Below are 15,365 nucleotides of genomic sequence, written 5' to 3'. Positions count from 1 at the left end.
AGATGATGTAATTTATTTCATGATGTATATTATTTCAGCACTTCATACCCTATAACCTATATAGTAGATGATGGTGCATTATGATTATTGCCAAGTGGCATTCAAAATGATTGTATATTGTTTAAATGGATATGTATTTATAGTTATTCTTTAATATGGATGTGTTATATATTGGTTTTAGTATTAATTTAATTAAATGTGATTCAACATCATGGGACCCTTAAGAGTTGTAACCCGATTATGTGTTGTTAATATTTGAATGTATGTTATTGCTTCTGCTATATTTATATTTGTTGTTGTTAAGTTATTATCTTTAACTTTAAAAAAATGTATGACAAACTTAGTAAAACTTTAGGTTAACTTCTTTTGGGTCACATGGCGGGCGTTACATCACATGTCAAAGCCTCTTCAACATTTGATGGTTCAATTTTAGTAAACTCGATTATAAGAGGAACATAGCATGTTTGATTTCTTGTCCTCTTAATTTCTCTAAATACTTCATCAGATTCCACATTATTTTCTTCAATCATCTTTCTTGCCCATAATGGTCTTTTCTTATTGTTGGAAATTTTAGCATTGTCAAGATTAGATGATGCTGAAGGTTCATAATTTTCTATAATATTCTACCTTTGATTCTCAATTGTATCTGATTCTATGATTGAATCATCTCCAGTATTTAGAGAGAGTTTATAGGTTGTGCCTTCTTCGAATTTAACATATCTATTGATTTCAACTGATATTTGTCCTGGAACATAGACTCTGTATCCTTTAGTGGTTTCACTATAACCAACAAATATTCCTTTCGTCCCAGAGGGCTCTAGTTTAGTCCTCTTTTCTTTGAGCACATGAATGTATACAGGGCAACCAAAGATTCTTAGATGGCTTAAATCTAGTTTAATCCTTGTAAAGGCTTCTTTATGTGTTATATTCTCTAAAGATTGAATAGGGGAATCTGTTCTAGATGTACATAGCAGTATTTGAGTCTTCAGCCCAGAATGAAAAATGCATAATCTAGTTTAATCCTTGTAAAGGCTTCTTCATGTGTTATTTTCTCTAAGGATTGAATGGGGGAATCTGTTCTAGATGTACATAGCAATATTTGAGTCTTTAGCCCAGAATGAAAAATGCATATTTTGATCATGCATCATGGCTTTTGCAGCTTCAATGACGAATCTGTTTTTCCTTTCAACGACTCCATTTTGTTGAGGTAAGGTACTATACTTTCCCTCTTAATCCCAACAGAAATGCAAAATTCTTTAAAGTTTTCAGATATATATTCACCCCCATTATTTGAACTTCAATTTTTATTTTCTTCCCTAGTTGATTTTCCACTAAGGTTTTAAATTCTTTCAATTTGAACAAGACTTCATTTGACTCTTTAAGTTTTAGGAATTATATCCAAGTTTTCCTAGAAAAATCATTGAAAAAAATCCCCTTAATGATGGTGTTGACATTTGAACACACAAATCAGTGTGGACAAGTTCTAGTACATTTTTAGACTTATGTTCCCTTGGAGGAAAAGACCTTTTAGTGTTCTTCCTTAGAGCACAACCTTTAAAAATTCCAATATGTTCAGATTTCAAATGAAGTAATCCATTAGTAATCTTTCCTATAGTAGGTAGGGCACTATACCGAAGATGTCCTAATCTTCTATGCCAAATCTCATTATTATTTGATATTTCATGGCTTAGTGCATGTTTTTTATTATTACATAGTTTGTAAAAGCTACCATCTCTAGATCCTATAGGAATAGCATTCTTAATGTTAGAATTTTTAGGCCAAAGTAATATTTTATCTTCATGAAAGGTGATGCGATAGCCTTGATCAGCCAGGCTTGAGATAGAAACCAAATTTCTCTTTATGCGTGGTATAAATGGGACATCTTTTAATTGTAAGGTAACTCCAGTTCTTATTTGAATTGAACAGGTCCCTATTCCCCTCACTGGATAGGTGGAATGATTTCCAACGGTAACTTCTTCAATTGAATGTCCCTCAAAGGTTTCAAACAAATCCCTAAACCCAGTTATGTGTCTTGAAGCTCCGCTATCAATTATCCAAGTGTTTCTATTTGAGTGTAATTCACTTGATAAAAGCTAGGTAGAATATCGGATTCTCAATTTCTTTAACTTCGGCTATGGTAGTTTGAGCTTTCTTTCTTTCTGGACAAAACCTGTGTATGTCCAAACTTATCACACTTGTAGGACTAGACCTTAGAGAGATCTTTGTTTTTGTGATTTTGGTAGTTATTTCCTTTCTTTCTTTTAAATTTCTTTTTCTTCCCTTTGTTGTTTGAATTTGCATTTAGTGCTTGAATTTCTCCCTCTTTATTCAGACCAATCCCTCTTGAGATTAGTTGAGATACTTCTTGAGTGCACTCATTCTTGAGTTGATCGAATTTAGGTGGAGAAGGTTGACTAATGCATTGGAAAAAAGATTCCCATGAGGTAGGTAATCCTCTAAGGGCTAATAGAGATAGCTCTAGATCATCAGTATTATTTCTGATTGTAGAGAGTTGATCTCTTAATTCAGTGGTCCTCAGGAAGTAAGATGAAATTGTCTGCCTTTTAATTATTTTGATATTTAAGAGTTGTTGCTTGCAGGTGAGTAATCTGCTTGCATTGTTGATTTCAAATGTATTTTGAATGGTCTTAAATACTTCACGAGCAGATGTCAGTTTCGATATAGATGGAAGAATATGATCTTTGACAGCATTAATGATTATTCACTTAACTTTGTTGTTACATCTCTTCCAAGATGTCTTATCTGGTTCATTTTCGGGCATCTTAATGTCTTCTTCTATGTAGGAATCTAATTCAAGTTCTTGGAGTATTGCTATAATTCTGATTTCCCATGAAACAAAATTTGAAGCACCTTCGAGTCTTTCCTCAACTCTAATGTTGTTCACCATGATTGCTCCTCCTTTAATTCTGAATATAAGTCTGATATTTTGATTCAATGTTTCATTATCTTCAATATTCTCTATCAATTAGGCTCTGATACCATGTTAAGGAAATGGATCTCAGATAGAGAATAGAATTGTTTATCACTGTGAATCTGAATTCTTCTTATTGTGATGAGATAAGTAATCAAGTCACTTATATATATATATATATATATATATATATATATATATATATATATATATATATATATATATATATATATATATTGCTGATTGTCTAACAGTAATAATGATATATGTAAATACTGTAGACTTGACCGAATATGAGATAATAATTCCTTAAGTATATTGGAGCAGACTTGCATATAGTATAAATGACAATTTGTATTACCGCTGCCTTTGAACTGAATTGAATGCAGATATGAGTATTACCACCTTGATTGATAATTGATATCATATTGCACCCTATACTCATATTAATGCATAGTCAAGTGTCATGTCACGTATGGATGTGACCCTTACGTGGTATGACCCATGAAGGGTCATGGTCTTACGTGCCATGACCTTTAATAACAAAGATTAGTTAGTGTATAATATAGTATAGGTACCGGCAGTGAATCGGGGGTTTGGGATTACCAACCCCGATCACCATAATCATTATCTCAGATATATACAGTGATCTCAATCTCAGTTTGAACTGAGATATTACTGCAGTAAACAGCAGTGATTATATATATATGCTTGCTTATACATATCAAATCATCACAATTTGTAATAGAATATCAATCTGACCGAAACTATAATTCAACAGTAACTACGGTGGATTATGTTATGCTGAAATAGCATATGTTATGTGAATCTATCATCTTTGGTTGCAGCTATGTATGCATAACCAACTAAAGAACTCTCTCTTGCTAAGAGGGAGTGTTGAAGTTTGTAGCTGTGATAGAGATCTTTATCTCTTATTTTATGAAGTGGAAATATGTCATTATGACCATTATGGTCATCTTCAGCTGAAAGAAATATTTATGATTATATTTAAGTTAATATCGTACCAAGAGTTGTGTCATACGTAATGGGAAGAGGCATGCGTATGAAAATATGAAGTATTGAATATGTGGAAATATGAAGGGTCTTATTTTTGGGACTCTAAGAGACCTTCGTGGGTAAGATGAAGAGTCTTATGCAATCTATTTATATGATTGCTTGGTATATTGTAATTCAATAAGTGAAAGCCTTGTACTTGAGCATTTTGATTATCAATTAAAGTAAATATTTTTCTAGTTTGGCTGGGTTTTTCCCTTCGAGTGGAAGGGTTTTCAAAGGATAAATGTGTTGAGTATTTTGTGTATTGTTTATACTCTTTTATTGCTGTTTATCTAACTACTGCACAAAAACTAAACACACTTTACGTATCTTGATTCCAATTGGATAAGTGGTTGCCTTAGCTAGGATCATACAGTATTCTTTGTGATGAACTGGTTACCGCAGTGGTTCAATAGTATGGGATCTCTAAGAAATTTATCTGTTGGGTTGAGACAGGTTATGGGGTGTTTCCCTTGAATTGGCACTAGTTGGATAACTCATTTGATGTCATGTTGATAGTTGGTCTAAGTTATGATAGTGAGACATGGTGACCATATGTATGGATTGTGCTGTATGAGGGCGTTCATTTTCACATTATTGGGATGACCTGCATTTACGAATGGTTACTCTATGAAGATGATGTGGGCAATGGTTTCATCATTGCATTGACACTGCAGAGCCTTGGTGAGTTGTGCCAGGTATTGAGATGACATGGGATTTACATCAAAGTGGAGCAATGGGAGCAATAAGTGTTATGTATACAATATATTTGGGATTATGCTTGTGCAGTGATACATTGCTTGTCGGCAAGCAATCTTTGGGAAAGGACTGTAACATCCCCTTTATAGGAGACATGAGATGAGTTGATAGTTGGCCCATCACCTGAGCTCTCGTAGGCCAATGGGTTGTCAAAGGGACTCACCTTGGAACTTCTTGTATGGATTCAATTTGTTTTGAGCGAGGTTCTAGATTGCCTGCAGGGCTCAATGAATATCAATATGATCATTACAAAATTTCGTTTTGAGCCCTGGTTTTCATTTTTTAATAAATGAGGAAATAAGTTATAATTTCCTAAGTTTGAGATTATAATAAAATAATAGTATAAAGTGATTATACTCACTTTATAAAAAATAATAAACCAATAGAAAGTGACTTCCTTATCACTTTTTGATGAAGTAATAAAATAACTTTATTTTATTACTAAAGTGGGGCAAATGAAACCCTAGTTCGAACTAAGAGATTGGGCTGAATAAAATGTGTTTGGGAGCTTATTTTGCAAATGTACGGTTGAGAATTTACAGTTACAGGATATTGAAGAGCTTCAGGTTTGGAGTTTACAGAGGATTGAGGACAAAAACCCTTGATCCTGAGTACCTTGAACAATACCCCATTGTCAGAAGTATTTGTGATTGTTAATCAGAAGTTGTAACATTGAATTGTTGGAAGAGAACATGTTGAATCAGTCATATATAAACAAAGGGTTTTGAGAATTTTACACCAGGTTTGAGAACTCTTGGAGAGGGCTTTTGCAGCCATTTATGATCTCAAGAAGAAGTTTCAAATTATCAGCTATTGAGAATGTTGGATGTGCAAATTTGTTTTGATAATTTCTATTAGAGAGGGAGAAATCAGAATTCCTTTACAAGAAGGGCAGATCAATGTGCTTGCAGTGAGAATAAATCTCCAGGCCAGCCATACAAGCCTCTACAAATGACGCCACCTCACATAGAAGGATCTTTGAACAATTTTTGACAACTTGCTGCCACAGGGCACATCAGTCAAACTTGGAGCAGCTTTAGCAAGCCTACAGCAATATTCTTACTTTCAAAGGGTCGTTGAGCTTCCAACTGAAGCTGACATCAGCTAGGGCAGCATTCTCCAGCATATTTCATCATTTAGTGCTCATAATTGGCTCATCTTCAGATCATAAAAGGGTCTGAATTCTTGGAGATTCATTCACTCTCAATTCCATGATCAAGTCTGCCTGGTAAAAATTTATGGTTAATTATTTGATCTGAAGAAGGTTGATAAATCAGAATTTTCTCTCTTTTCTCCACAGTGTGCTTGACTAGTAGTTCCAGCAATAGTTTAACTCATTTTAGTTTAATTAGTTTCAGCAAATTGTATGTTTTCCATCATTATTGAAGAAATACCTAAAAATTTGAAAAACAGAATAAAATTCAAATCATAATATTTGAATACCGAAAAATTTACCCTGCACTTGTCAAAGTTGGAAAAAAAATTGCAAACCAAACTCAGCATTTTCAGTCAATTTCCTAATTGGCATCTTTCATTCTGAGGTAACATATTTCAGTCTTGTTTCAAAATAGCAAATTGTGAAGAAAATATGGTTCTGAGTTTTTAATAATTATGTTATTAAGTTTTGGTTTTTATACAAACAGCCTTATGAAGGGGTATTACAAACTTACAATACAAGACTTACCTTGTCATAAATCACTACAGTGACTCAATTGAGTTATTTTTATTGCCATTTTAATCTTTTAGAATCTAGAGCAAGTGTAACATTTATGTTTGTTGGTTACATCTCTCAAACCAGATATAAATAGATGAAGCTCATTGTGATAATCATTCCAATCTGTACCAGAATAATATTCTATTTTACATAATAAAATTTCTGTTCTATTTTACATAATAAAAATTGTGTTCAATTTTACATAGTATTTGAAAGGCCACAAGATTCTGATCAGTTTCGATAGAACCAGACATTAGTTTGTAGTCAACATGAGGAGAGCCCAACAAATGAAACATGAGAGATTAATAGACTTATTAGCAAAAGCATTAGCTGACCAAATTCAATTCATAATGGCAGCCTTGAGGGGCATTGCAGACAACCACTTTGAATTGCAGGTTGTATAACACGATCTATCAGCTTCGAATATGGAAAGACATAGCTTCATAATTTTTTATTATTGTTCACATAAATGGCATATAGAGGAGTTTATAATTGACTTTCATTTTCAAGGAATATTCCAGAAAAATGTCCATAATCCATTTCAGGGCCACATCCTTTGACTGTTATTGAGATAGACAAAAAGAAACAAAAGATATACATGAACAAGAAATTACACTCACTGGCGCTGGTATCAGAGATTCATCTTGTATGCTCAACATTTGTCCCAGCTTAAGAGCAGCTCCACGCATTCGACAGAGTGCAAGGGCTAGACGTTCAGCATTTTGTTCAGATAAGAAGGGAGAAATAGCTGATTTTTCTCCTTGTAAATCACCCTCTCCAAATACAAGCCTCTTTGCCGACTCTTGAATTGTACCCCATGCAAGCCCTGCTCCCAACCCTGCAAACCTGCCAAAACAGTACGTTGGTTCTCCAGCCAATGATGATAACCCAAAATATGCATATTTAACTTTGTTTTCTTTAAACAGCATTGATGTAGTTTCAGATACTGAGTGTTTTGAACATGTGTGCACATGATATGACACTCCTATCACAGAGTAATATTCTAGTTTAGAATGTGATACATATTTGGCAGTGTATTATTTCAAGGAATCCTACCCGTGTTATTGAAAAAGCCACCAACAGGCTAGCCACCACCAGTCTAGTAGTTCTGCAACAAGGCAGCAAAAAGGACTGCTAAATTTCTTATCATGGTGCCAAATTCATGGTACGAAGAGCACGGATACCAAATCTTTCTATGGTGAAATCTAATTTAACTACAAGCTCTACAGGTCAAAGGTGTTTCTTTTGAATAACAAAACTGTTAACCAATATATGCCAATTCTGCTGTATATCATTAAGCTTTAGAAGACATGGCAGAAACTATTTCAAAAAAATGTAACGCGGGATATGAAATAGCTCTCCAACAAACAAATAAGGCAAGATAACTCTGCTCTATATAATATGGGCAAAATTTATTTATAAAGTGTACAGGGGGGAAACTTTATAAAAAAATGCAGCACATGAAATACAATCTCTTTTAAAAATTATTTAAATTTTAAATAGAAGCAGAAGGTTATGGTATTTTAAAATCCTAAATAAACTGACGTGCCTACTGGTGATCTGTTTCTATTAGTCAAAGAGTAATATGTGAAGACCTAAGTGACAGAGTTCAAGTTCACATTAATGTTTGACAAGTACGAAATTCAAGTACAATTTGCAAGGGAAAAATGTTTTATATAATTCACAGTTATATTATAGAAAAGAAAAATTATGCTTTAGATCAAAGGAAGCGGCTAATGCTTTCTTCATAAATGGCAAGGGGTTTTTCATCATTCTTGAAAGGTCATGGTGTGCCTTACACACATGCCCTGTTGTAGATAAGGACCCCCAATTCTCTTTTGCTGCCCTTGTGAACTTTTATGTTATGGCAATTTTTTGTATTTTGATAATTTTATGTTTTTTATGGTTTTTTCAATATATAAAATGTAATCATAATAAATGCACTAAATTCTGGAAATGATTAATGCAAAACTGAAGCAACTGATGCAATTTAAAGAGATGAAAATGATTAATATTTTAAATAAGTACATACAAACTCATTTATGCCAAAACATACCCAGAAAGACAAACTGATCATTTTTATTGAAATCTAGAAATGCACAATTATCAATGAATATGACAGCTGAAAGTATTCAATCTATTTTAGGCGTGCACCTTCGATGAAAGAAGACCTCCAAGAATTAGGCAATTTGCTCTTTGGTTCACACATCCTCCTTATCACAGCCACACATGCCACTTATCTCACCAGTACGTCCTCTTCTAGATAGTACAAACAGAATGTAAAGGCTGTGTAATGTTATTAAATGCTGCAAAGAAGAAATTTGAACTCTTTGTATCATCCTTTCAATCCTTGTCAATTCTCTCAAGTCTTTGCACAATTAGAGCCTTTCTCTCCTATAAGAAATCTTCAATGGGTATTTTACCACCTCAAAATGCATCAACAATGAAGGTTGAGCAATCTCCAATGCCCTGGTACAGCTGAAACCCTTGTCTCAATTGCACACAAAACAAGAACATCAACAAAGTTGAGTACTCGTCTCATATGAGGTCAATTTGTCCTTTTGTGCTTTTTATACTTCTCAAGTACAAGGCCATTCCCTAATTGGCCATTTAAATCATTTTATATTTGTTTTTGATGCTTTAAGCTGACTTTATACTATGTTACCCAGGGATGCATTTCCGACAAAAATTGTCCCTGTCCCCATGTCCCCCCGTCCCAGAAACTCGGAAACTTCCGAAAACCTTTCCCTTGGCTGTTCCATAAAATTAATATTTCAGTTTTGATAATTTGTTTGATTTCCACTCTCATGTGAACTCTAAAGTTAAATTATTTAACACAAACATTATATGTTAAGGTTCTATAATTTATATAAGCATGCATTATACATGTTTTTATCTGAATATTTTAAATTTTTCCTACTTTTTATATAGCTGTTCCCACTGCCGTCCCTTGCTCTGAGAAAAAAAATCTGTTCCGGAAACTGTAATGTCCCCATTTTAGAGGTAATTTGATTTAATTAATTTAATTAATTAAGTTGTCCAAAATAATGAATATCTTATGAGGATGACTAATTAATTATTTTAATTAAATAAATAAGCGGTATTAAGTTAATTATTTATAAAGTTATCAAATAAATAAATATTAAAAGGTAACTTTATATTTAATTAATTTAATAAAGTGACTTGAATTATAAAATATTTTATAAAGTCACTTAATAAATAAAATAATGTTCTAGAAGTTTCTGGAGAAAGTGGAGAAAAAAGAATAAATAGGCATCCTGGGCTTCATTCTCAGCAGGCAAATTTGATGTTGTTGTTGTTGTTGTTTCATCATGTGGAGCCTAGGGTTTCTACAGATTACTTCTTTGTCATAGGAAACGAAAACTTCCTATTGATAGCAATTTTGAGGATGTAAAATATCACTTGAATTATTGCAGCTCGGAGAAAGATACTTCAATCTTCTATTTGTGCTACATTGAGAAAAATATTTGAGTACAATAGCTGATGTATTATTGTACTTTCTGAATAAAGAGTTTAAAGGTTATTACTTGCAGATCAGATTTAGTGTTGGCTGCTACAGTTGCGGTGAATAGTGTTGCGCTACAGTGTTCGCTACAGTAACTTGGTGCATCATTCAAAGCATTCTCAGCCTAGGCACAATTTTGGAGAAGCATTACACTCTTCCTTGGCATCAAATATTGAAAAGGAGAAGGTCTGATATTATTTTCAGATTCTGAAAATAAAAACTCAGTCACATTAGGGATGCTTGTGGAGACCACGATTTTGTTTGTTACTCCCTTATCTTGGTTTGATTTCCCTTCCTACCTTGGGCGCACTATATAGTAGGATTATTGGATGAAGCTGGTTGCATTTTGGAGCCCATAACAGCTGGGAATTATTTTATAATAATCTTTTATATCAGAACAGGGGTGGCTGCTTCAGACATTTACATTGGGCATTTGAGGCCATCACTCTTTGGGACATTGCTTGCATCTTCATTGGAGAATCAAGGCGACTTCAAGAACTAGGTTCCTTTGTTCAATTCATGCTATTATATGTCATCTAGTTGCATTTTAGGAGGTACTGCTGTAGGTGAAAGCTCATATCAGATTTAATGCATATGTATGTAAGCCAAGAGTCTTGGCATCTCATCTCATTGCCATTGTAGAATTGTTGCATTATCAATAATATATCTTAAGTTTGAAATTCTCTATTTGAGTTATTGTCTACTTTTTAGAAGGGATGTATGCCAACTATTTGATATAATGACTATAGGCTGTAGCTGCACATTTAGGTCATGATACTTCATCGATTGCATTTCAAAATACAAAAAGGAAATCTTCATTGCATCTAGGACCTTGTCTAAACATCATAGGACTCTTTTGCAAGTAGTATATACATTGGATATCATTGGGAAAACATTTATGTACTCAGACCAGCAAGTTACAAGGTTGCATATGAATTGTTTGACAAAATTACCAAATATCAGAAGTTTTCAATCAGATTTCAGCAGGGTCATTACAAAAACCCATTTCTCCATCCCCACATCCCTCCGTCCTGCTAACCTGGGGTAACATAGACTTTATATTATTCTCCTTGGTTTGGGCACCCACCTTATTAAGTCATTTAATGCTCATTAATTATGTTTCTTGGCCCCATTCACCTTAATAACTTTATAATTGACAATTATAATGAATTACAGATAATGTACTCTTTATTTATAATTAAATAATATTAACTTATGTCAAACTCATTTCACCAAGCCAACTAAAAAACACATCCAAGTGCCTTCCCAAAAATAGCAACTTCGCAAATATGACTTACTATAAATAGTTTAATTCATTTTAGTTTAATTAATTTCCTCAATAGTATCCATAGTGTCTCTCCATTTCTAAAATTCTTGTTCCTCAATTGTAAGCCCTTTATTAAATGAGGATAAATGATAATCGTTAGTAGTAATCTCATCTTCATTTTTGTCACCTATGGGAATAGACAAATGCATAGTGCGAGATCCTAACTCATCCCTAGGAATGCTATGAACCTTCCTACCTGGCCTAGATTTCTTTGCTTTTCTAATCAAGCTAAAAAATGTATCAATGTCATCTAAAGGAAGAACCTCTTCTATCCTCATTTTCTTCATGTTTTCTCTTAGCCATTCAAGAACCTCATATAAATCCATATCATTATCCATTTGTTCATTTTCATCAAATACCTTTAACATTGAAATGATCTCATCTTCAATCTCTTGAGTGCTAGGATGGTTGTCTCATGCCATCACCCAAATGGACTACCAACTGAATTGAAGGGGAGGATGGCAATATCTATGTGCCTCACTCTACTCAATGCATTGATCAAGAGAAAAAGTGACTTGATGAAGCTGAATCATTATCCAAAATCTGAGTCATTGTCTCCCTAGTTGATTAAAAACTAGGAATAGGAGTAGGTGTGGCAAACGTACGTCTATGGCTCCCTAATTCGCAATTCATAGTCTTGTCACTCGATGCTTGTGATGTTCCCGCAACATTACCCTCTTCCTTTGAAACTAGTCTTCAATCCTAAATCCGCAATCCTTAAGTGTTTATGGTTATGCTTCATCACCTTTGCAAGAAGAGTCATTCTACATCTTAGTATGGATGAAGGTGTGATACAGGAGCATCTTGGGTCTTTGAGTACTTTTGCATCAACCAAAAACATTTCTTGATTTCCATACCAGTCTGTTGTTGGGGAAGTAATCGTTGCTGCTTTTGGTTTCAGGTTGTATGCAGTTGATATCATGTCGAGGACCTATCCTTGATACTTGTCCTAAGTGTGTGTGTCATAATATTTCATATTCTTTGAGTTTTGTTTAATTCTTTGTGGTCTCTGGTTAGCAATTTCCATCCAGCGAGGCATGTTGTTTTTATTAGTGCAATTTCCTAAGATGACATGGCGTCTTGCGCGGTTGGGAGCCAACTCCTAATTCCCCTGTGGACCTATCCTTAAGAGCACGTGATCTTATGTTGTCTTTTGCTTGGGTTTTATTTCACTCTTGACTAGACCTATAATGTAATTAAGTGCTTGACTAGCCTAACTTGTAGCTTAGCTGGCTATAAAAGAAGCTTGGTTAGACGTAGGAAAGTAGATCATCTTAGAGGGAAGAAGACAGAAGGTGTGACCTTGGACTCTGATTTTGTAATTTTCTTTGTATATGGCCACAACCTGGAAGGCCTCATTGTCAAGCATGTTATTTTGCTCTATGTGAAGTGAAATAATTGCACCTATTGAATGTTGCATATGGCCTCTTGCTCCTTGTGGTGTATTTGATTAAAGCTTCCGTGTGTAACTCTGAGCAAGGGGTGTTAGTAGGTTTAAGTTGGGTTTATTCCATCTTACTCCTGCCTATATCCTCCTTTGTGTTAGGTCGTATCAGAGAAGAGTTCTTTCTTGTGGCTTGGATCGTAAAGAACCTTATTGGATTTGGTTGTAGGATGGCAGATCTGAAATCTAACCTATGACTTGCAAAAGGTTACGATCTTGCGAGAACTATTGCCAAGATGGTTCGTGGTACAAAAAATGTTGATAATGCTATTATGGACATGTTGAGGCAGATTGCAGCAAGACTTGAAGTTGTTGAGATAGCCCAAAGAAGAGGTGTACATCTTGAAGATGTTAGTGATGATGAAGAGGCAACACCTAATCTGAATCTTGAACCTGAAGTTGAAAAAGATCAAGAAAGGCTTTTGAAAGTATTGTCTAGGGTGAATGCTAGACCTATTGTTGAAGTTGCTTGCTATGATGGAAGACTTGAGACTAATGATGTATCTGATTGGATCTCTAAGATGGATAAATACTTTGACTATGAAGGTATTCCTAATAATAAAAAGGTAAAGATAGAAGTCATAAAATTGAAGGGTCATGCTTCACTTTGGTGGGATCATTTGCGAACTGAAAGACAAAAAGAGAGGCAAAGAGAAGATCAAGCCATAGGCGAAAATGATTGGAAAGATGAAGAATATGTTTCCCCCTACGGATTATCAAACCAATTTGTTGAGAAAAATTCAAAATTTGAGACGAAAGGACATGAGTGTGAAGGAGTATATTGAGGAATTCTACAAGTCGGATATCACATTTGGACATGTGGATGATGAAGATAAGAAAGTGGCTAGATACCTGGATGGTTTGAGGACGTCAATTCAAGATGACATCAGCTATGTTAAATGGAAACTGTGAAAGAAGCATACCAGTATGCATTGAAGGTTGAAGAAAGATTCGCAAAGAAATATGATCAAAGGCAAAGAGGTAGAGGTGGCAAATTTGAAAGAAGAGAGGTAGAACCTATGGAAGGTAGTAGATCTAACAATGCAATGCAAGATAAAGGAAAGACCGAATGGAAGGAAGAAACTGTTTAAGTATAGCATCATTCGAAGTGATATACTCATTACATTGAGTATTTGTATTCATGATTTATATGAACATTGTTTTATATCTTAAATTATTGATAAAAATAATATATGTGTGTGTGTGTGTGTGTGTGTGTGTGTGTCTATTTATTTATAAATGACTTTACTTGACTGATTGGGCTCTTATAACCAGAAGAGACTATTATGTTATCAGGTTCCTGAATGTAATTGTTTTACCACCACATGATTGTCGATTGAGAAGCAAACTAATTGTATTTGCTTATACACCGACGGTGATCAAGTAGGGACATGACCCCATGTAGAGTCATATCTCCATGAGGACATAACCTTATTGTTAAGGTTGTAGCTTTTGTCGGATTGATTTTATCATGAGATACCTTGTTGATGGCATCTTTAAGATAGATATCTTATATATATGATATATTATATATGTAATATAATATACATTATATATATTATGCATTATATATTATTATATAATATAATAACATATTATATATATGCTTAAAGATGAGTTATACATATGGTTATTTATTTATATATATTAACTAATGATGATTAACTATAGAGACATGTCTCTTTATGAGACATGTCTCCTCCTCTCATATTTATGAGTCTTCAAATCTTCATTTGGAACACATCAATAAAATTGGCAATGTTAGTAAATTTGCAGAAAATGATCTATGTTAACATAGTATCAAAGCAAAACTGCAAATGTAAGAAAGAGATTAAGGAGATGGAGAAAAGAAAAGATATGGAAGGGAGATTCACATCTTTGCAGACTCCTAGCTGACTGTTAAATCATGCCTCACAAACAAGTAACACAAAAAAAAAGATCTCTAGCCAATACATATTGGAGGTGCAGAGCAAAGTCCATTGTCCACACTCATGTACTGATGCACAATGGAGTTATATATTAATAGCAAAGGGATAACAGTATCGCAACACCATACTTATATTTATATTCACAAATAGATTAAATACGGTTTCTTGGACAAATAATCAGGGAAAGACTAACTAGTCACAGGGGAAGAAGCCATAGGAAGCAACACAATATCATTTATCACAGACAGAATAAGAAGTTGAAGGAACAGTGGGAAGGAATAAAAGAAACCCTGCAGACAAGGAGGAAGACAAGTATTATTAAGCACAATACATAGATAAAGATAAAAAGATCGCCAAAATTATGAGATAGAAAAGAGAACTTACATGAAAGAGGTCAATATAATACACTTTTACTATTGAACACAATATGACTGATTAGCTACAGCAAGACGTCAATATCTGGAAGAGAATAACTGGAGTCAAAGTAAAAGATTAAAATAATAAGATAGATCATTAACAGAAATAGACAATCAGAGAAAACGAAATGAACTATAGAATTGGTGAATGATCGAATAGCAAGTCCTGGCCTACACACACTCAGCAACCCCATCAGTGATGATGATCGAATAGCTAGTCTTGGCCTAAACACACCCAGCAATTCCATCAGTGATGGTGTACG

The 15,365-nt window shown here is 34.1% G+C and overlaps 1 protein-coding gene across 1 annotated transcript in view; it reads right to left on the bottom strand.

Moving 5' to 3' along the window:
- Positions 1 to 15,365, bottom strand: part of ABC1 (ABC transporter 1) — a 204,574-nt gene that overhangs the window by 163,405 nt on the left and 25,804 nt on the right. Inside the window, exon 2 of the mRNA XM_089824290.1 lies at positions 7,082 to 7,307. Coding sequence (XP_089680416.1) covers positions 7,082 to 7,307 — 226 coding nt within the window. The remainder of the gene's footprint in view (positions 1 to 7,081; positions 7,308 to 15,365) is intronic.

The sequence above is a fragment of the Cupressus sempervirens genome, chromosome 4 (genome assembly GCF_028749045.1).
Source record: "Cupressus sempervirens isolate cs-2001-9-10 chromosome 4, ASM2874904v1, whole genome shotgun sequence".
NCBI lineage: Eukaryota > Viridiplantae > Streptophyta > Pinopsida > Cupressales > Cupressaceae > Cupressus > Cupressus sempervirens.
Note: the sequence above shows the minus strand (reverse complement) of the source record. Positions and strands in the feature narration are given on the sequence as shown.